The 22,311-nt window shown below is 44.0% G+C and overlaps 1 protein-coding gene across 2 annotated transcripts in view; it reads right to left on the reverse strand.

The window, feature by feature from the left end:
• Nucleotides 1–15,692, reverse strand: part of Baiap2l1 (BAR/IMD domain containing adaptor protein 2 like 1) — an 89,458-nt gene extending 73,766 nt beyond the window's left edge. The window contains exon 1 of one of the 2 annotated variants that reach the window (XM_013364920.4): nucleotides 15,350–15,692. In XM_013364920.4, coding sequence (XP_013220374.3) covers nucleotides 15,350–15,400 — 51 coding nt within the window. In that variant the 5' untranslated portion in view covers nucleotides 15,401–15,692. Of the gene's footprint in view, nucleotides 1–14,840; nucleotides 15,016–15,349 lie in introns of those variants that run through there. The other variant, XM_078023715.1, reaches the window with a different exon arrangement.
• Nucleotides 15,693–22,311: the final 6,619 nt, after the last annotated feature.

Below are 22,311 nucleotides of genomic sequence, written 5' to 3' on the forward strand. Positions count from 1 at the left end.
CATAGCTCTTGACACTTAGCACATACTGACTGAATTATAATTAATATTTCAAAAGAAAAGCTCTAAATATTAGTCAACCTTCAGATGAATAAACATCCCTGTTTACACAGATTTCTCTAGGTACTTCCATGTACAACATGAAAATAAATGGAATCATTTTCCCACCTCAAAGTGTCATTATCGGGATAAGAGAGATCACGACTACAAACCATCTAGGATTTATGGCACCCTTCTCTAGAAAGAAAATCAGTGTTATCTGTTTTATTCAGGTGAGAGCATTTGCTTGTTTAATTTTTGGGTCTGTGTCTGGCTACATGCCCAATATTTTCCATGGATCTTCTCATCTGACCTTATCGCCATGGTTGTTATCCTTGTTTTATAGCTGAGATATTTAAACCTTGCTGAGGGTCCTAGGGGCAGCAAGAGGCAGAGGCAGACCCAGGCAGCTTCAACCTTTGTGCTCAGCCCGGGGCCTCCATGGTTCCTCCTGAAGGATTGTGAAATAGAGAGGGATTTGCTTTTATGAAGCCAGAGCACAAGTTCAGGGAGGAGCTGCGTTTCTCCAGCGTCCCCTTTTCCTTTTAGATCCTTCTTATGCTTTCATTCCTCCTCCCGGTGAATATTTTAACCTCCTAGCATCACAGCTTGGAGCCGCTCCACCTGGGCAAGATCTCTCACCCCCTTCCCCTTTTCCTTCCACTAGGAGAGGGAGGGGAGGAAGAATCCGCAGCTCTAGAGTCCCCACAGGAGTGGCTAACAGTCAACACTGTCCTACTGGTTCCCTTTGCTGAAAGTCACTAAAACAAACTACAGACAAAAACTGCAGGACATCATAACCACCCCACCCAAGTCTCGGAGCCTCCCAGGGAAGCTGCTAATTAATACTGCTGTTAGCTTTCTAACCCGCCTTTTATACTTTTACACAAATATCTACTTAGTCATATTGACATATAATTTTGCTTTATGCATTGAAAAGATGTTTAAATGAAAAAATACTTAAATGGCACCATACAATGTTTCCCTTGTATCTTTCTTGTGTTATTCAGCATTAGCTACGGGACTTGTCCATCCGGATATATATGGATCTGTTCATTCCCATTTAGCGTCTGTGGACGGTGATGGGGCCTTTCAGGTGTCCCCCTGACTAGGCCACAGTCCTCAGTTGCCTTAATACTAGCCCAGGTGATGCTAGGGGGCATCTGCAGATGCGGGTACTAACTATAGTTTACTTAAATTAGTGCAACTCTGGGTGCACTCCATCTAATGAGCTGAGAGACCTAAACTACAAAACTGGGGGTTCCCTGAGGAAGAGAAAACTTCACTTAAGGACCACAACATCCCCTGCCACCTGCCCCACAGACCTCACACTGTCAGCCCCCATAACTGTGTAAGCCGTTTTCCTGAAATAATCTTTCTGTGTGGACACACGTACACACGCCCAGCGTACACACACCCAGCATATACACAGCTGCATGTCCTCCACTGAGCAGCTTGTGTGTGGCTTACAAGCTTTGCTACGATCAGCTACGGGGCAAGGAATCACACAGGTGTGCACACAGGTGGAAATTTTCCCAGAAACAGAATCGCTGGGACCCAACATGTGACAGGTCTTTCAGTTTTGCAGACGTAGTACTGCCAAGCTGACAGAAAGCGGCGGCACAAACCCTGTGCTCCCACCAACCCCGAGTAAGAATGCCATGTCCCACAGCCTGACACTTGATGTTACTGTACTTTGGTCCACCTGGTGAGTGGAAGAAAGTCCCATTTTTAAAAGGCCATAAACTGTTTCCCTTGTCTGCAGTAAAGAGAAAAGCACATGTGTCTGAAAACATCCAAGTATGGAAGAGAAAGAGAAAGGTGGTTTCCTGGTGGATTTACCCTCAGTCCTCAAGTTTGACGATTGTCCTCTTAACAACAGGGCAGGAGGAAGGTCCTGGCTGTGCCCTGGCCAGAGCTGTGCTCTCCACCCAGTCCCAGGCTCCAGCTGTCCCTCAACAGGATGCACTCATTCCCAGAGGGGAGTGTCTCTGCTCCTCTGGCGCCTGAAGGCTCAATCTCTGCGAGCTGGCCACTGGCCTCAGCCTAAAACTTCTGAGACCCTCCCTCGAGCTCACAGACCCTGGCTTCTCCTCCTTCAAAGTGCTCGGCACTCCCACCCCACAGGACACTGTTTACACAGTTCCCTCAGCAGGAACTAGATGTAAAAAAGGACAAGGGCCTTAAATCAGCCCCCACGGCTTCCCCTGCACCAGCGGGGGTCGGCCAGGGTGGGACTGTGTTCTGCGGAGAGGCCTGTCCACAGTGGACCTGCCACCGCCTTCCCTGGGCCCCACAGCTCATCTGCACTGCACAGACACCTCGGCCCAGTGGGCCAATTAGCCGTGCAGACCAAGCATGAGGTAATGGGGCCACTGCTCCCAGCTTCGTTAGCTCCAAGTAACAGACCCATCCAAGGATCATAAAAGCTGCAAGGCTCTGCCCTCCACCTGCAAAGGCTTCCCAGACTTACAAAATCTGAAAATGGCAGGGCTTTCCTTATGAAGTCTGCTTCCAAATTCTTTGTTTTCCCAAGTTGCCATTTAAGTCGCCTTTCACACATTAAGCAATAAAGTGGCTCTTAAAAAAAAAATGCCTTATTGGGCCAGGTGTGGTAGTGCTTGCCTGTAATCCCAACTACTCAGGAGGCTGAGGCAGGAGGATTGCAAATTCAAGGTCAACCTGGGCAATTTAGCAAGACCCTGTTTAAAAATAAAACATAAGGGCTTGGATTGGCTCAGGCTTCAGTGGCTGAGTGACCCAGAATTCAATCCCCAGTACCATTAAAAAATAATTAAATAAACATGAATAGTTATTGGAGACAACTCAATGTCCATCAACTAGTGAGTGGACAAAATATGATATATACATACGGTGGAATATTATTTGACCATAAAAAGGAACTAATTCCTGCTACATAGATGAATCCCATTATGCTCAGTAATCACAAAAGATCACACGCTTCATGACCAGTATTTATATGAAATTTCCAGAAAAGATATATCTATAGAGAGAATACATATCAGAGGTTGTCTGAGATGGAGTAAGAAAGGACAGAAAATGGGCATGAAGAATGTGTACCCTTAAAAGGGGTGAACTTGACAATTACATAAACTACAATTCCATGAAGCTTTAAAAAAATAAAGCTTTAAAAATTAGACAACTTTAGACTGCTAAGGATTCACATCCTCATGCTGTGGGACAGCTTGCACGTTGGTTGTGGCTAACTAGCTCACACACAGAAGAGCCAGATGTTTTGAGACACAGGTCATTGCCATCCTTTGGGAATGCTGTTCAGGACCCATGGAAAGTATTATTGTTCTAAAGTTTTGTGCTCATGTAGTTGTCTGCAGCGATCTCCCCTCACAGGATGAAAATCAATGTGACCCATTAGGAGAAAGTGATAACCCACGAATTTGGAGATCAAACTGCTGAGGAGCAGTTGTCTTTCCAGCTATGACTAGGGGAGAAATCTGGCATGTTTTTCCAGCAAAAGTCCTTACTGCATTCTTCTTTTTGTCTTTTGAACCCAGGAATGCTCTACCACTGAGCTGTACCCCCAGCCCTTTTAAAAAATTATTATTATTATTATTATTATTTTGAGAGAGAGAGAGAGAGAGAGAATTTTTTAATATTTATTTTTAAGTTTTCGGTGGACACAACATCTTTTATTTTATTTTTATGTGGTGCTGAGGATCGAATCCAGTGCCCCTAGCATGCCAGGGGAGTGCACTACCGCTTGAGCCACATCCCCAACCCCTTTAAAAATTATTTTGAAATGGAGTTTTGCTAAGTTGCTGAGGCTAGCCTGGATCCTGAGCTCCTCCAGCCTTGGCCACCTGAGTCTCAGGGATCGATTATAGGCACGTGCCACTGCACCTGGTCTTACTCCATCATTCTATAAAAGGGAAGTTTCATAGGAAATCTTCAGCCCACAGAGAAAACTCTCTATCGAACTTCACTATGACTAGAACATTGTCCTCCTTTCCCTTCATCATGATCCAGGTTTTGTCTTATACAGAATTGTTTCTCCTTAAGGATGGGGGATGTAGTTCAGGGGCAGAACATTTGCCTAGCGTGCATGAGGTCCTGGGTTCAATCCCCAGTACTGCAAAGGAAAAACAAAAACAAAAAAAAAGAGAGATCCTTCAGGTGCAGAGGTCCAGCTAGAAAGAAACAGGGGGGACTGTGCAGGTTCACATGGATCTGTTCCTAGTGATGTGGCCTGAGCCTGAGCAGCTCAGAGCAAGTGCTCAGTGAAGCACGGATACGCCTTTGGGCTTAGCCTCTCATAGAAGAATGTTCTGAGTCATGGGTGCACCTATGAGGTCCTGAGCTCCCTAAGAACCGACCAAGAGAACGAGTGTGATCATCCAAAAAGATAGGTATAAATTACCAGATGCAACCACAAGTCCTCAACATTCTGTGTCACTGTTTAAAGAAACAGATTTCTGTGACAAACTAGTCCCTACTCATTTAGACATCAAGAATTGTGTTCAGCTAAAGCCCCATACAAGCAAACAAAAAGCCCCAGCACACTGATGGAAATGAGCAGGAAGTTCTGCTGCGGCTCACACCCCTTAGGTAAAGCTCTCAAGGCTTTCACAAAAATTATGTGTCGGAGTGATCCCAGCCAGTATATTATATAAAAATATGGATTTTAAATTACTTTTTTAATTGTAGAGGGAGAACCACATACAGGTATTCAGATTTCGCAGTCGTCTGATGAAAAAAAATGATCTGAACTCAATTCACAACCAGAAAATCTCTATTTTAAACATTAGACAAAAGTTTCACACTTTTTGTTGGTAGAATTAAAAATCACTTTTCCTTGTAGTTTAAGTGCAGATGATCACACTGGGTTGGGGTTAGTGGTTCCAGGAAAACCCCTGGCTGGAAGCAGGCACCCCCAGCCTTGGCAGCCAGCAAGCCATCAGGCTCGCACCAGCGCCTAACCTGTGCTGGCCTCGGGAAACCCTACCCCAGAACTCCAGCAGCTTTCAGACTCTGAACTTCAGGGAGAATAGTATCTATGAAATTGAAACAAACACTGCTTCTTGAAATTCTAATTATGATAAGAGCTGTAACCATTTTTGCTTGGTTGATAGAGGCATATGTTTTTATTTGAAAGAATAGAAACATGATCGTTCCTGTTCTAAATTGTGGTACCAGGATGACTACCTCAGAATGTAACTTTAAATTCTAAAAGTAACACTGCAACCAGGATCTGACAATGTGTCTCTTTTCTGGTATTTGAGAGAGACACACACTGAACAAATGAATCAGGATAAGTACTAGAAAACACATGTATTTAAGTCTCATTCCACCAGCTCTGTAAAATCCTTCTCACATTTGGGCTATTGAAGCAACGCGAAAAACTATATGCTGGGCTGGGGATGTAGTTCAGTTAGTAGAGTGCTTGTCTCAAAGGCAAAAGGCCCTGGGTTCAATCCCCAGCATCACCAAAACCAACCAAACAAAAACTAAAAATGTAGCCAGATGTAGTGGTGCATGCCTGTAATCCCAGTGGCTCAGGAGACTGAGGCAAGAGGATTCCAAGTTCCAAGTCAATTTCAGCAATTTAGTGAGGCTCTAAGCAACTTAGTGAGAAGACCTGGTCTCAAAATAAAATAAATTAAAAAAAAAGGGCTGTGGAGGTGGCTCAGTGGTTCAATTGCTGGTACCAAAAAAATAAAAAAATATATATGTATACACACACACACGTGCATCATCTGCCCACAATTGAGCCTAGAAAACATTGAGATAAATGAGGTGACAGCTCAGCCCTCAAAGTGTATAGTCAAATAGGGAGACAGGTATGTGTTAAATACCATGGCAATTCAGGTTGATGTGGGAAAAATAAGAAATGCAAACATCTTTAATATTACTTGAATATCACTTAGAAATATGTAACCTTAATTATGTAAATGGCATATATTAAAAACAAAAATTGATTTGATGCTGGATTTAAAACAGCTGCCAATGGATACATGCCTTGAAGTACGCTCCACCATTTGGTTAGGGGTTCTTACCTGCCTAGTTTTTGTTTTTAAAAAGTGCATCCTGGGATAAAAAAGCAAGAATGGATTTGCAGGAGAGCCCAATTCATGCCTGGGGCTGCATTTGTTTAGAAAGCCCCAAAGTACTAAATAGGACACTGGAACTTTATCAAACCAAAGTACATTGACTTCATACAGCAAGTGCCATTTTTCTGTGAAGCTCACTAGTTCCTTCCTAATCCCATTCTTCTTTTAAAAAAATTTAAAAATATTTTTAGTTGTAGACAGACACAATACCTTTATTTTGTTTATTTAGCTTTTTATGTGGAGCTGGGGATTGAACCCAGGGCCTCACACATGCTAGACAAGTGCTCTACCGCTGAGCTATAGCCTCAGCCCCCAACCCCATTCTTATATGGTAGTATCTAGAAGAATTCCAGTGAACTTCCACCTGAGAAGAATCATTCTGCTCTACACTAAAATCACAGCCCCTGCAATGTGAAAATTATTGTTCAAAAACCCCAAATAATTTAACGACAGTTCAAGATCTTTATATTTCTTAGATTCCAGTAAGGAGAATTAAAATTTCTAAAAAATATACTTTTTATCTCTCCTCTACTTCTTTTATATATCCAACATTCCAAAGGCTTCTTACAAAATACCTAAAAAAAAAAAAAAAAAAAAAAACTCTCTGAAACTCAATCTTCACATCTCTTAATCCTTTCCTCCTTTCTTCCAATATGAGAACAAACTCTCAAGAAATGAACTGGCAAAGGCAGGACAACTCTGGGCTGGGGCCAGGGGAGCGTAATCCATGACTCCAGGCAGGCGGAGGGGGAGGACTGGCGGGGCTAAACTCTGGTAGCTGTGCCACCATTGGTGATGACCTCAGAAGGCCAGTCTGTTGGTTGGTTCTCCAGTGACCACAGGGCCTGGCACAGTTGTGGTGCTCCAGAAAACAGTTGCAGAAAGAATGAATGTTGGTGGTATGCTCAGGACACACATAACAGGTGCTCATACCAGGGCCACTGTTGTTAGTAGTGCTGTCTCAATCCCACATGCTAAGGAGCAGGTGATGGTTTTAGTCACAGCTGTGTGAGGGACACAGATCTTCAGTATTTATCCCACAAATATTTTTGAGTTCTTACTATGCACCAGCCCCATGAGGGAATTAAAAAACCCTGAAGGAGCATACAGCTCATTGAGAGAAAAACAAGTGCCAATAATTTCAACACCACTCTTATCAAATATTTATTCAGCTCCACCTACGTGTCAGCCTTTTAAATACTGAGGAAGGCTGTAAATAAACACGAAAATCAATGCTTGTATGACAGTTACAGTCCAGTAGACTCAAGCCACCAATAGGAACACTAACTGAACACCTACTATGTGTTGGACACTGTTTTAAAAGCTTTCATGCATTACCATGTTTAATCCTCATGAGTATGAACCTCGTGAGTAGATACTATTATCATCCTTATTTACAGACAAGAAAACAGAAGCACAAGATCAAATGGAGGAGAATGACTTATCAACTACCCTCAAATCTAGGCTAACAGGGGATGGATTGGTTGGCTGCAGAAATCTTCTCAAAGAACATTAACAGTCAGAGGGAATACTCTAATAGAAACAAGGTTTCACATGTTTACATGCTTAGAGATAAACAGCGTACTGTCAAGACCTGGTTCATGTCCTGCACCTCAAGCTATTCAGAGAATAACTGACCTAAATCTCTCTCTTTCTCTGTGGTGCTGGGGATAGAACTTAGGGCCTCATGAATGTCATGCAAATGCATGGCCACTAAACAGCATCCTCAATCCAATCATCAAAGTCATATCATTGTCATTATCACAACACTTAGGAATTATCAATATAATTTTCCTGATTTGTCATTTGAATTTCTGTAGCCAGAGTGGATTGGTTTATTACCTTAAGTCTTGAGTACCTGTATCTGACAGGCATGTGACAGCGACAGGGCTGTCTTCTGTACCCCTCACCTCTCCCCATAACTCACACGGTCAGCTCTGCACTTACGATGGCTGGTGTTGGGCTGGTCATTGTTCTGATCCCCTCTCCCCCTCTGTGCATCTATGCAGGTACTGTGCTCTAATCAGGTGGACTTCCTTGACAGGTTGTTATCACCAGTTTTATACCTTTGTAGGACACAGCTGCACCTTGAAGGTGATCAGCTGTTTGCAACAATAGGAATAAGCTTCTTAAAACAAGTTTTAAGAATTGAAATCTGAATGGTTTAATTCTTTTGAGGTAGTTTTCTGTTTCATTTATAATCTCAGGTTAGTAAGTGTTAAAAAATATTCTTGTATGTGAAAATTAAGAGAAAAACCATTAAAACTTTTTAACTTTAAAAGGTCAACTTGCAAACAGAGGTAGAAAATGGTATTTTACCTTAGTAAATGGACTATATAGCCCTTGCTGCTTCTTTTCAGTTAAGCATTGTAAAAGTGACTCTTCAACATTAAAAAATGTAAACACTTCACAAAGCAGAGCCTCCTTAAAAACTCCAAATCTCCCTCCTCCAGTTAACTTGCTGGCCATTGAGATTTTTAGTTAAGGAATTGTTATTGCCTGGGGACTTTTTAACCTCCAAAGCACCATATAAACAGTTTAAGCAACAAAACACAGGAGGGCATCTTGACCCCTGCTGTTCTGTCCAAACCACTCAGCCTGGCAGGCTGCCTGAAAGGCATGGATCTCTGAGCAGTGAACATCTATTTCTCCCTGGTTTGGGAACTCATTCTAGTAACATTTTTCATTTATCTTTGAAAGAGAAAACAGCAACATTTTATCTCATATACATGAGCCTCACCTTTATCCACAAAGATTTGCAGCAACTGTTAGAGGCTGAACATAATCACTAACTTGATAAGTCAGAAAGAGACTCAAGGTCAGGAAAACATAAATAAAAGTATAAAACCAAGGCAGAGGAAAATAAGGACAGAAGGACATAAGTCCGAAGGGTCACAGAGCTGTAATTACTTGCTACACATCCCACAAGTTTTAAGTTTATGGGGAAATATGCCTAAAGCTGGTGGAATATCTCTGGCACTCTGGACAATGTCCCTATCTCAGCAGAGCTAAACATGTTTTACTGCTGTAAGCTCACGCACCTATTGTGGGTTATTTAAAAAAGGAAGTAGTTTTAAAAGACCTACTTGACTGGTTGGGTTCAGGGAAAGGTGTGCTCTCCCATAATGCAGGCTACAGCATAATTTGGTGTGTATTTTCTGGAGGGCATTTTGCAATGATCCACCCTTTGACCCAGCCTCCCTCTTGGGGATTTAGCTTTCAGAAACATCATGGATTTGGGCAAAGCTTTACCTGCGGAAATGCTCACTGCAGTGCTTTACCAGCAAAGTCCTGGCAACAACCTATGTCCAACAACAGGGGCTCAATCAATAAATTATGATGAGAAACAGAGAACTGTGGAGTCATCAGAATGATGAAGCACCAAATACTGACTGGAGTGGAAATAAGTACTGAAAACTGGGGGTACACCTTAGTGGTGGAGTGGTCCCCAGTACCATAAACAACAAAAAGCCTCCAAGATGAAATATACACATAGATACATTTGAATCAACCGGGAAATGCTGAAAGGTATCACTTGGAGATTTCTCAAGTACATACAGCTACAATGTAACTGGGGAGAAATAAAAATAACATTTGTTTTAGCCCTGAAATCAAACTAAACTGAAATCTTTTAAAAATACTAGCCTATTGTGCCCCTAACAATAAAGTTCATATATTTCCAAGAAAAGTTACATAAAAAGAAAGGGAAAAGCTGGGTGTGGAGGCCTTTACTCCCAGTGACTTGGGAGGCTGAGGCAGGAGGATTCAAGTTCGAGGCTAGTCTCAGCAAGTTAGTGAGACCCTGTCTCAAAATGAAAAATAAAAGGGGCTGGAGGTGTAGATCAGTGATAGAGCAGCAGAGTTAAATCTTGTGTGTGTGTGTGTGTGTGTGTGTGTGTGTGTGTGTGTGTGTGTGTGTGAGACAGAGGGGGGGGCTTTCACTAATACTCAATTAGCAAGAAAATTAATTAACTATAAGTGCTGTACTCCACCCAAGCATTCCAGATTGTCTAAACAGTACTCGTCTATACCCTCAACATTCTTTCCATAATAAACTCTTTGATATGTGCAACTATGATAGTTTTAGAACTGAATATACTGAGATTCATGTTTTACCTTAGGGAATACCACTACAGCTGTACGGCCTCTCAGAGATCCAAACCCCTAGGTCATGATCCTGTCTCTGACATAAAGTGTCACCTAAGGGGCTCCTGTTTAGGTTGTAGGCATCCTACAGAGAAACAGATAATCAGTCAGGAGGCCTGGAGCAAACACTCTGGTCTTGAATTTTAAAATTTTATTTGCACATACCCACCAGAATGGGTAAAATTAAAAGGACGGGCAATATCATTTGACAGCAAGATGCACAGTAATAGGAACACTCATACACTGCTGGTGGGAATGTCAGCTGGTGCTACCACTTTGGAAAACTGCCTGGCACTTTCTACTAAAGCTAAGTATTCAAATACTTTACATCAGCAAACTCACTCTTGAGCGTATGCCCAAGAGATATGAGGGTCTGACTATAACTGTAGTAGGAACATTCATAAAGCACTACTCCTAAGATCCAGAGTCTACAAACAATCCAAAATGCCTGTCAAGAGAAGAATGACTTGTGATTCATTCATATGGTAGAATGCCACTCAGCAACAAGAACCACAATTCCTCCCATGTCAGTGATGAATCTGACAAGCAACCTGGGCAAGGGGACAAAATAACCAAGGCCATCAGAGGTTAGGACAGTGATATGTTCAGCTTGTGGCAATTTAGTAAACTATATATACTTGAGCACACCTTTCTCTATGTATATTGTAGTTAAATAAAAAGTTTAAAAACAAAATATATTTGCAGGGGTCAACAGGTTAAACTGTACATTTATAAAAATTTTTAATTTTCTTTTTTTTTGTACTAGGGATTGACCCCAGAAGTGCTTTATAGTGATTTTTGAGACAGTGTCTCGCTAAGTTGCTCAGGGCCTCGCTTTGCTGCTGAGGCTGGCCCGGCTATTTTCTGCTGTTGGACTGCAGAATAAATGGCCACTCGGAATGAAGAAAACAAACTCAGGGCAATTCCGGGGACAATAGTTTTCCGTGATGTATAGGTCTTTATAAGGCTAGTGACTTCTGGAATAATGTCACAAATGTGAAAAAAGCTACCTGAAACCCATGGAAGGTGTCACTTGTCCAGGTGGTCCCCTGGGTTTCACAATAAAAGATGCTGCACGGCAATGTTATTGAGTTCAAAAAACCTCTTTCCCATCAGGGAAAAAAAAAATTACAGAAGAAAAAAATCTATTGTTTGCTTTGTACTTTCATTTTACCAAACAAAAAGCTAAGGCACTGGGCTGTTCAGAATACTTCCGATACCTGGCACCCCCTCCTGCTCCCAAGCACATGGCTCTACTCTTGACAGTTAGGAGCCAAGAGCAAGCCGTCTGGACTTCTGCAATCCCATCTTATCTCAGCACACCTGAAGAAGGTAGGGCTGTGGGAAAAGATTGAGATACCCAGCAGTGGGTAGAGCTACAGTGATGAGCACACCTCAGAGAGGGGTCTTGAAAGGCATGAAAGTTTTACATGCCAGACTTTTATGTTGTTGTCTCACACTGGAAATCAACCTGACAGGTATTCAACAGACAAGGAAAACACATGCATAGATTGTTCCCTTTACCCAGTGAAAGAAAAGCACTTATTTCTTAACAAAAGGCTTGTTCAAAACATGCCAAAGGTGAATTGTCAGAATGACAGAAAAATTCCAGTGACATCTTAGATTGCCAAATTAGAAAATATATTTGGGAAAAAAAATAAATGTATTTGGTTTGTGCATTTGTTGATCACTAGAAACTACAAATTAAATTACTATTTGGAGACCAGTGTGGAAGCCGGTAATAGATTCTAGGCCTTAGTTTTTCATCTAAAAACGACAAGTAAATACACATAATTCACGAATGTCCACCTCATGGGCGGATATATTCTTAGCAACAAGATGCTCTATGAACATGATCAAGGGTGGGAGCAGGGAGCATGGCACAGGATTAGGTGTTTAATAAATTAAGTGTCTATTTACTCAACAAACATGCACACCTACTGTGCACCAGGAACGGGATAGGCATAAGGAAAACAATAAAACAAAGCTCCTCGCCTTGTCGAGCTCAGTCCAGCTGAGGAGGAAAGAGATGAAAAACACAGAAAATATATCACTTAGGATACTGAGTAGGAAGTTTTATGGGAGGAAAGGTAAAGTAGCCCAAGTTGAGGTTGAGAGCGCTGTCAGCAAATTTAAAGTTGTTTGAACAAGCCTCCTTGAGAAGGTGACATTGAGTCTTCTGTGTCCCTGTCCCTCCTTGTCATTTTCCTCCTGCACTCAACTGTTTAGCAAGATTTATGTAGGCAGGACATCCCTAGATGACACCACACGGGGCCTCCATCAACTTCCTAAGACACGAACAGTTCTAACTTCTAGGAAGGTTGTGGCTACTCTTAATTAAAGGTTTGTTTGAACTTGACTTCTTCCTCTCCCACTAAAGCATGTACTCATCAGAAAACCATGTAAAAATCACAAGCAAGCTTTTGAGGGAAAATTATGGGCATACTATGGACTAAAGTGTGGGAAGAGGCGGGATCTTTGGCCAAACTCTTAATTGGCAACAGCAAGATTATTTGATATTTTGAGGCTTATTATCATGTCATTTGTTTATGAAGTTGTAAAATGTATACCGTCCTGGGAGTTAGCATAGATTGCCAGTAATAATTTGTCTAAGTACATATTTTAGAAAACTCAGCAAATGTTTAAATATGTATTAAAGGATATTTGATACTGCATATAGAGGATCATACTACTTTATAAACCTCCCTTTTCTCTAAAGAATGTATTCCTTTATTTCAAAGAAATTTGAGTATTAAAAAAAAATCTCAGTTGCAGGTGGCTTTTGCAATCACACCTGGTTAGGCTATGTTTCTATTAGTAAAATATTGCAGGTCGCTAGGTAACATAAAGGAAATCTGTTTTTATAAGAATGAGAGTCACCAATATCATCAGTAGAATTTTGTCATACTATGCTTGCTTTTTGCCTCGATCACTGTGGATGGGGCCTGAGGAAGAACTCAGTGAGGAGGAGGCAAAAGGCTTTTCAGGTTTCTAATCAGATCTGTGGATGTAAAACTTCACTGTGTATTCATCATAGCCAAACCAAGGGCTAGCAGCCTTTACTGCAATGATTATGTAAACCTGTTTTCTGGTTCTGCAAATTCTTTCCCCATCACCTCAACATGAAAAAGCCTGATCCCAACATATTAATAAGGAAAAGGTGATTAAAATCAATCAATATTTAGTGAGTTTGGGGTGTGCTTTCAGGCACCTAGGAATAGAAAGCAATAAAGTAGTGGTCTCTGATCTTCAGTATGTTATAACCTTTCAAAATCTGAAAATTTCTTACACTGTTTTATGATTACAAATTTGGATAACCAAAACAATGAAATCCACACTTTTTCCTTCTGTCCCAGTTCCATGGGTATATGACTTGCCAAAATTGTTGACATTTGTGACTCTGTAATTCGCTTGAAAATAACCCCTCTTAAGACTCCTGCAGTCAGTCAGTCAGAAGGGAGAGAGAAGAGTTTACCCTGAATATCTGATTGCTTGTCTAAAGTTGATATTCTCATTTCAGTCTGGAAAAACAGGCCTACGTTGGAGAACTTCAATATTCATGTGTTTTTGAACTCCAATGAATACTTAAAGAATCCACACATAATTTGTAGTGATCTGCATTTCAGTCACATACAATTTTTCCTTAACTATAATCAGAGTACTGATGACTCCCCAATCTAAGAATGCTTTATTTACTCTCTGTCAGCACCCCACACCTCCTGCCTCGACATCTTTGGGGTCATTTAAATGTTAACAATCTCAATACAAACATAAGAATTTAAACATCCAAATTTCTGGCATTTCTAGAAATTGCCTTCTATTAAGGAAACACACTAGCAGGAACAGTTTTTGGTCACAGTTCCTGACCCCCAAATGCTGTGTCAACAGTCTACTCTGTCTACCTATAAAGTAATATTTCACATGATACAGTATACACTTTATGTATTCCGATGAACAGAACTGATAATTTGGGCGCCTTCAATGGCTAGATTATGAAAATATTTTCATGCTGTTTTTAGACTCTTACCCAACAAAGGTCAATAAACTCCTCTGATTACAGGAACTCATTCAGTCCTTGCAAATTTAAAGACTCAGTTTTAAGATTAAAAGAAATCTACAAAATGAGCAAAGCCATGTACACATGGCTACAAATGAATTCAGAGAACTTCAAAGTCTCAAGGGTGCAAGGAGCCTAAGCAGAATTAAAACAAAAGTTGTTTTGTATTCTATTAATAGCAGATGATTAAACGCATATCTTATTTCAACTGGAATTCATTTATTAGGACTTAAAACTTACTAAACTGGCCACTAATCCCATGTCTTGTTTCTGGGAAAATTCTCTCTCGCACAACATGCAAGAGACGGACCATCCAGCGCTCCTTAAAGTTATGTCAATTTTATTAACTCCTCGGTGCTGCAATAACCTCACAAAACCAATGTATGAAAGCCAAGTTCAACCTAAAGCTGCGTAGGAAAGGTGCAAGGGGGAGGGCGTTGCGAGGCTTCCCAGAGCAAACTCGCCAGAAAATTCCCCGAGCCTCCTGCGAGGCTCCGGCGGGGAGCTCGGCTCACCTGGCGATGGCTAATTAGAGGGGAGTTTCCCCCCTACATTCCTGTGCGCTTTCTTTTCTTGGAGGAAACTCGAGCTCGTCTCTCCGGCCTCGGAGGGCTGCAGCCCAGCCAGGCCAGCGCGGTCACTGATTCCAAGGAGAAGCTGGGAGGGGCACGGGGCCCAGAGCCCGCTCGGCCTCTCCCCGCCGGCCCCAGCTTCCCCCAAACACGTCGGCTGTGAAACGTGTGGCTCGCTGGGCGTCTCCGGCTCGGGCAGGGGAGGGCCTTCCCGCGAAAGTCCCCCTCCTTACCCCGAAGGTGAAAATCCCGACCTTTCCCTGGTGACAATTAATTGCCAGCTGCCGGCGACGCTCCCCTTCCCGGCCTCGAACCCCCAACTCCGGTTTCCCCCCCGGAGTCCCAGGGCCTCCCAGCCTCCCGCCCTTGGCCTCCGCACCCGGGACCTGGAGAACCGCCCCCTTCCCCAGGGACCGAGGCCTCCAACCCCGCGCCCGGCGCCCCAGGCTCACCCGGTAGGTGTTCTCGGTGAGCCGGTTCACCTCCTCGGGCCCCCGCGACATGGCTGCAGCCTCCGGACGGGGGAGCGAGCGCGGGAGGACGCGGCGGGGCCTCGTGGCCGCCCGACCCGGGGCGGCGGGAGCAGCGGGGCGCGACCGAGGGCCCCTCGAGGGTCGGCTGCGGCCACAGCTGTCGGCCCAAGAGGGCTCGCCCGGGTCCCCACTGACAAAATGTCAAAAGTTGCCGCACCGCCGCGCGCGGGGAGCCGAGGAGCAGCGGCCAGACGCGGCCGGGGCAGGCGGGGCGGGCCGGGTGGCCCCACCTGAGGCCGCGGAGCGGGCGGGGCCGCGGGGCCGGTGGGCGGGACGGCCCTACCTGGGGCAGCCTGGAGGGCGTGGCCTAGCAGGCGGTGGGCGGGCCCAAGGTGGGGTGGGTGAGGGTGGGCGGGCCAGCCTCCGCGAAGGCCAATGGGATTGCGCCTGGTGGGCGTGGCCGAGCCGCCGGATGGGCGGGGCCGAAGCAGGATGGGGTGGAGTAGGCGTGGCGGCCCCACCTGAGGCGGGCGGGCGGGGCGGCCACCGCGCGCCCCCTCGCGGCCCTCCCAGGGCTCCTGGCGACCCGGGGACCTGTGAAGAGTCTGCTGCTGCGTCGCTGTTGTGCTACGGAACCTGGACCGAGGACATTCGGGTCTCTGTGGTCCTAAATAAAGCCCTTGTGTGCACCACACGGAGCTGGGACTGAATTCCGAGGCCCGCGTCCTCCGCAAGCTCTTCCCCTAAGCCCTGCCTTTTGGTAACGCAGGAAGGGGGCACCCGCATCCCCCAGGCGCAAGGATTTTCCTGATCGTTGCCTCCCGGCCCACCCCTTCGCTGACCTAGAGACTGGAGGGCATGACCCTCTTAGGTGGAGGAAGGGGGACTTCCACCTGTAATTTGGGAAGCTCCTGGAATATAAAAAAATGAATGAGTGCCCAGAACTGGTAGCTGAAATGGCAGTACGTGTTTAACCTTTAAGCTCGACCTTTAACTCATTGGAACTATGTTTATCATAGTGGAACTATGTTTATCATAGTGAGCTGAGTTTTAGGGAAGCCTGTCTTCCTTTGTCTCCCAGGTGGGGCCCCTCAGGCTCCTTGTTCTGTCTACTCCTGGGCCGAGCCCTGCCCAGGGGTGAGGCAGATGTCATCTCTGGACCTCTCCCAGAGTGTGCACCTAATGTCGGGGTGACCCAGACCCTGAGGGTGCAGAACAGCCGTTTTACAGTAGGAGCCACTGCTTAGCATCTGACTCTTCCACCAAGCACAGACAAGAGATCTTATTCTGATTTTTTTTGGGGGGGGGCGTGCACTGGGGATTGTACTCTGGGGTACTCGGCCACTAAGCCACATCTCCAGCCCTATTTTGTACTTTATATAAAGTCTCACTGAGTTGCTTAGCGCCTTGCTTTTTTACTGAAACTGGCTTTGAACTCACGATCCTTCTGCCTCCACCTCCAAAACAATGGGATTGCAGGTGTGTGCCACTGCGCCCAGCTAACTCTGACTTTTGAAAAACCATATTCCACTGCGTAATTGTCACAGATTTTATGCCAATTTGTTGTAAAAAAAGAGGGGTGTGACCATTATTTGAAGCTGCTGATTTTTTTTTAAATCGTGCTGGTGTACTTTAAAATAATTAATTATTAAACTGTCTTTGGTACAAGGTTAGTATGCATGGAATATTCGTGAATATACTTTAATGTAGTGGCAATGATTATGCAGTGAAATACTGAACTTCTATCTAGGTACATTGCATCACTTACAGCTTCTACACTGCACCTGGGATCTGAGATGTAGCTCAATGGGAGAGCACTTGCCTAGCATGCACCAGGTCTGGGTTCAGCTCCCCAATATGGGAGGGGGGCTATTTAAACTGCTCCTGGGATAAAGTTCACTAGGAAATCTAACAATGAAGGTACTGTGTGACTGGGATGGGAAACCCGAAAGTATGAGATGTCTCTGGACTTAGAACAGACACATCCACTTGGACTCTGGGGCAGTCTTATCAGGTTTTGCAAGCTATAAAATATATAACGCTTGGGAACCAAACAGTTATATGTTCTTGGATGTTGGGGGGAAATAACACATCGTCCTGGATTTCAAGCAAAGGAAGCAGCTACCCCCTTCCTTAATAGGTATCCAGTATTTGGCTAGTAATTTTTCCAACTAGGCCTCCTTTGCTATATGTGGGATATGTTTATGGCCTTATAATTACCACCATTACATATTAGGCTCTTAGAGTATGTCGGTTTTTATTTAAATGTGAAAATCACCACCTTAACTTTGCAGATCACCTTTTGTCTTAGAACTGGCTTCTGAGCCTTCCTTCTGATGAAGTCATTCCACTTAGGTTGCCGGGCAGTCATCCGGGGAGCTGGAGAGAGAGCAGAGGCTTAACCTTTAACCCCCCATGGCCCAGCTGTGTGAGTCAGAACTGGAGGAGACAGGGACTAACAAGCCACCATAAAGCCTCCGAGTATCTCAGATGGCCCAATTTAATTGCCGAGGTTGGAATTTGATGGAAGGACCAGGTTATTAAGTGTATGCAAATCTTCCAACAGATGTTTAGTCATATTTAACATACCTTTCTGGAAATAATTTCCTAGAAAATAATTTCCTATGATCATCCTGCTCCTTCAGAAGTCTTTGAGAATTATCGGATTTTTTTGGGGGGTGAGGGAGTATTGGGGATTGAACTCAGGGGCACTCGACCACTGAGTCACATCCCCAGCCCTATTTTGTATTTTATTTAGAGACAGGATCTCACTGAGTTGCTTAGCGCCTTGCTTTAGCTAAGGCTGGCTTTGAACTCTCGATCCTCCTCATCCTCCCAAGTCTCTGGAATTATAGGTGTGTGCCACGGTGCCTGGTGAGAATCATCAGTTTTTAATCTGTCCTGGCATATATAGTATATCTCAGCCCCCGTTCAGGGCTCTCTGTCCTTAGATTCTTGGAAGTTCTTTATTGAAGAAAAACATCAACAAAGTGAGTATAAGTGAGTATTGATTATCCAATATTCTGTGCCAGGCACTCTTTTGGGGCTTGTTTGGGTGCAGAAGGAACCAGGTTTAACTCATCCTTTAATGCAGGAGGCAAAATTCAAGAAGGATTAAAATGAAAGCTGTAATAGAGGTATGGTCAATCCTGCTGTATGTAAAAATATAGGTGTGCCCTCCAGGCCATTTATATTAGATTCTTCACCTATGTTTGTTGATTGCATGTAAACCTGGGAACCCATAGTCTTAGTTGTTCTTGGACTATGTGATGCTCAAAGTGAAGGAAAATGAATCAATGTATCGGAATGACCCAGGAAAAAAATGGAGAAAAGTCACCATTGTGGGGTCATTCAGTAGCTTAGTATGTGCTAAGAAAGCGCGCGCGTGCGCGCGCGCGCACACAAACACACACACACACACACACACACACACACACACACACACACCTAGGAAGAGGAGCTGGTCTGGTCTCTTAGCATCTCAGCATAACACCTCCTGAGGGACAAACAGCCACCCCCTCCTCTTTTAGCTCCTGCTTCAGTTGAAATAACCTAATGTCCTGTTTTATGTTAACACAGTTTGCAAAGTGCAATTGCAAACAACCATGTCAATAACATCTTGGTAACCACAATCAAAACAAGCTCTTGTTTAGGGATCTGTGTCTTCTGAACTTGGTATGCAGTTGCTGAGGGGCTCTCTGCCTCCTGTGATTGCTCCCAGCTGTCCTGGAGTATCCTATCAGGTTTTGTGACAAAAGAAGTTCCTGTTGAGAACAGAAGTTTGGAGAAAGTTCCCATAAAGATTCCAAGAGACAGGATGGGGCTTACAGTTTTCTCATTCTTGAAAAGCCATTGACACACCAGGCTTCTGCTGTAGAGTTTCTCCCTAGCTATTTCCTCTGCCTGGATGGAATGTTCTCCACCCTGCCCTCAGCCCTCTGGTTCTTTCCTGTCATTTGGATTCCAGAGAGGCCTTCCCTGACCACTCAACCTGAATAGTACTTTAGGCGTCCTATCGGGACATCCTATTTTAATTCTAATAGTGCTCACCACTGGCTGTGGCAGGTTGGGTGATAATTCCCCAGAGATGTCTGTGTCCTAATCTTCAGGATCTGTGAACATCAGTTATCTCACATAGCAAAAGAGACTACAGATGTTAGGGATTTTGAAAGAGGGAGATGGTCCTGGATTAGCTGATGGGTCTGATAGAGTCACAAAGGTCATTCTGAAAAAAAACACAGGAAGGGCCAAAGGAGCAGGTGATAACGATGGCAGAAGGTAAGACTGAAGCAGTGCCCTTTGAAGAAGGGGAAAAGGGCCCCAAACCAAGGAACACAGGTAGCTACAGCTGCTCAAAGCTGAAAAAGGCAAGAAAATGAACTCTCCCCTCAAAACTTCTGGAAGGAACCAACCCTGCCAACACATGGGTCCTCTCACCTACAGCTGAAAGAGAATACATATGTGTTTTTTTTCTTTTTTTTTTTTAAGAGAGAGGTGAGAGAGAGAGAGAGAGAATTTTTAATATTTATTTTTTAGTTTTTGGCTGACACAACATCTTTCTTTGTATGTGGTGCTGAGGCTCGAACCCGGGCCGCACGCATGCCAGACGAGCGCGCTACCACTTGAGCCACATCCCCAGCCCAACATATGTGTTGTTTTAAAGTTATAAGTTACCACTAAGTTTGTGGTAATTTGTTATAGCATCAATGAGAAACCAATACAGTCATCCCTCATATGAATGGCAGATTGGCTGCAGGACTCCTCTTTGATACCCAAATCCACAGATGATCAAGTGCCTTGCATAAAATGGCTTTGAGTTTGCATGTAACCTGTGCATATCCCCCAGCACATTTACATCATCTCTAGATGATTCATATTTAATCAATTCATACATTGGTTAGGGAATAATACGAAAAAAGCTGAACATGTTCAGTCTTTTTTAAAAATATATTTTTTATTTGTAGATGGACACAATATATTTATTTTATTTGTTTATTTTTATATGGTGCTGGCGATTGAACCCAGTGCTTCATGCATGCTAGGCAAGCGCTGTACCACTGAGCCACAACCCGGCCCCTGAACATGTTCAGTCTTGACAGTGTTTTGGAGGGTTGGGTAGATACTGGGGATTGGACTCAGGAGCACTAACCACTGAGGCACATCCCCAGTCCTGTTTTCTGTTTTATTTAGAGACAGAGTCTCACTGAGTTGCTTAGTGCCTCCTGTTGCTGAGGATGGCTTTGAAGTCGTGATCCTCCTGCCTCAGCCTCCCGAGCTGCTGGGATTACAGGTGTACATCACTGTGTCTAACACAGATTTTTCTGAATATTTTCAACCTGTGTTTGTTGAATCGACAACAGGAACCTGCTGACATGGAGGACCAGCTGTACGCTAGCTCATCTTTTTCTTGTTCATTGCTGTCTTCCTCCTCCATCCACCATGAGGGCAAGGATGATTTCTGTCTTGTCCATTGTAGCTTGCTCAAGGCCTAGCACACAGTAGGTGCTCAAGAACTGTTGAAAAGAGTCCCATCGCATTCCTATCTGGGTTATACATTATTTCTCCAAAAATGTTTTGCCATCTGTTCCTGCCAGGCACTCCAAAGAGCTCACCATGGGGTGGGGTAAAAATTCAGACTCTGTCCCTGGCCTGTGACACAATCTTAGGATATTAATTTTTTCTACTCAAGACCCCGGTTAAGCTGGGTGTGGTGGCGCACACCTGTAATCCCAGTGGCTCAGGAGGCTGAGGCAGGAGGATCTTGAGTTCAAAGTCAGCTTCAGCAACTTGACAAGACCCTGTCTCTAAATAAAATAGAAAAAGGACTGGGGATGTGGCTCAGTGGCGAAACCCAGTGGTACTGGGTTTAATCCCCAGTACCAAAACAAACAAAACCAAAACCCCAAAACAAAAAAAGACCCCAGTGAAGGTAGGCTCCCTCCGCATCCCCCTAGCCCATTAAGAATTTTCTAGTAATTTCAGCTTCCAGGATCCCACCTGAATGAATGAGTGTCTACTTTCCATTTTGCATGGGCTGTGGGTCTCTGTACTGGTGAAACACAGGACATTGCAGCCACTTGGCTATTGGGCCCATTTCTAGCTCCTATATTCCCACCCTACTCCTAAGGGATCTCCTGTGCTGTTTGTTTGCCTTCCTTTCCTTTGTGTTTTTGATGTTTTTTTGTTTTTTTTTTTCCTTGCAAACTCAGCTATGTATTGAAACATTTTTGATAGATTTTATCTGTCATTTTTAATCTTTGTCACTAGAGGAATTCTAGATTGTCTCAGGGGCCAGAAACATGAAAAGAACCTTTGTTGTTTCCCTTTGAGTGTGTGTGTGGAGTGGCAAGTTCTGGATAGGAGGTCAGGGATCGGGTTTCAGTTTATCTCTATCAGTTGTGGTATGAGGGGGACACTTTTTTTTTTTTTTCCACTTCTCGGTCTAGGATTCTTTTTGCCTCTGGAATAGAGTTGTTGTTCTTCAAGTTACTTTTAGTCCTAAAGTTCTCTCTCTCTCCCTCCCTTTAAACTTCTGTGCACAGATCTGATTGTGAAATCTTTTTCTCTTGGTGTCGGTTGGCTTCTGGGAGGGAGGGGGCATTATATGCCCAAGGCCAAGATAACCAGAACATTCTTTACTTTTCCAAGGGCAGAAAAGGAAAGCCACCGGGATCTGTTGTCCTGAAAATTCCTCATTGAGTTGGCCTTGAGGGGACATGGCCTAGCTGGATTTGTGGAAGTGGATCTTCCTGGCCTCTCCTCCTTGGCCTTATCGCCATCACCAACCTCCCCACCCCGCCATGGGAAAGCATCGGCAGAGAAAGTTCTAGACTTTCCTTCGCCAAGCAAATTTGGGTTTTGCATTTACCAAATGCCAAACATCGACCGTTCCTGTCGATTTCCTTTTTACGTCTCTGGACTCAAATCCTTGCATATGTGCT

Source organism: Ictidomys tridecemlineatus, chromosome 10, assembly GCF_052094955.1.
Source record: "Ictidomys tridecemlineatus isolate mIctTri1 chromosome 10, mIctTri1.hap1, whole genome shotgun sequence".
Taxonomy (NCBI): Eukaryota; Metazoa; Chordata; class Mammalia; order Rodentia; family Sciuridae; genus Ictidomys; species Ictidomys tridecemlineatus.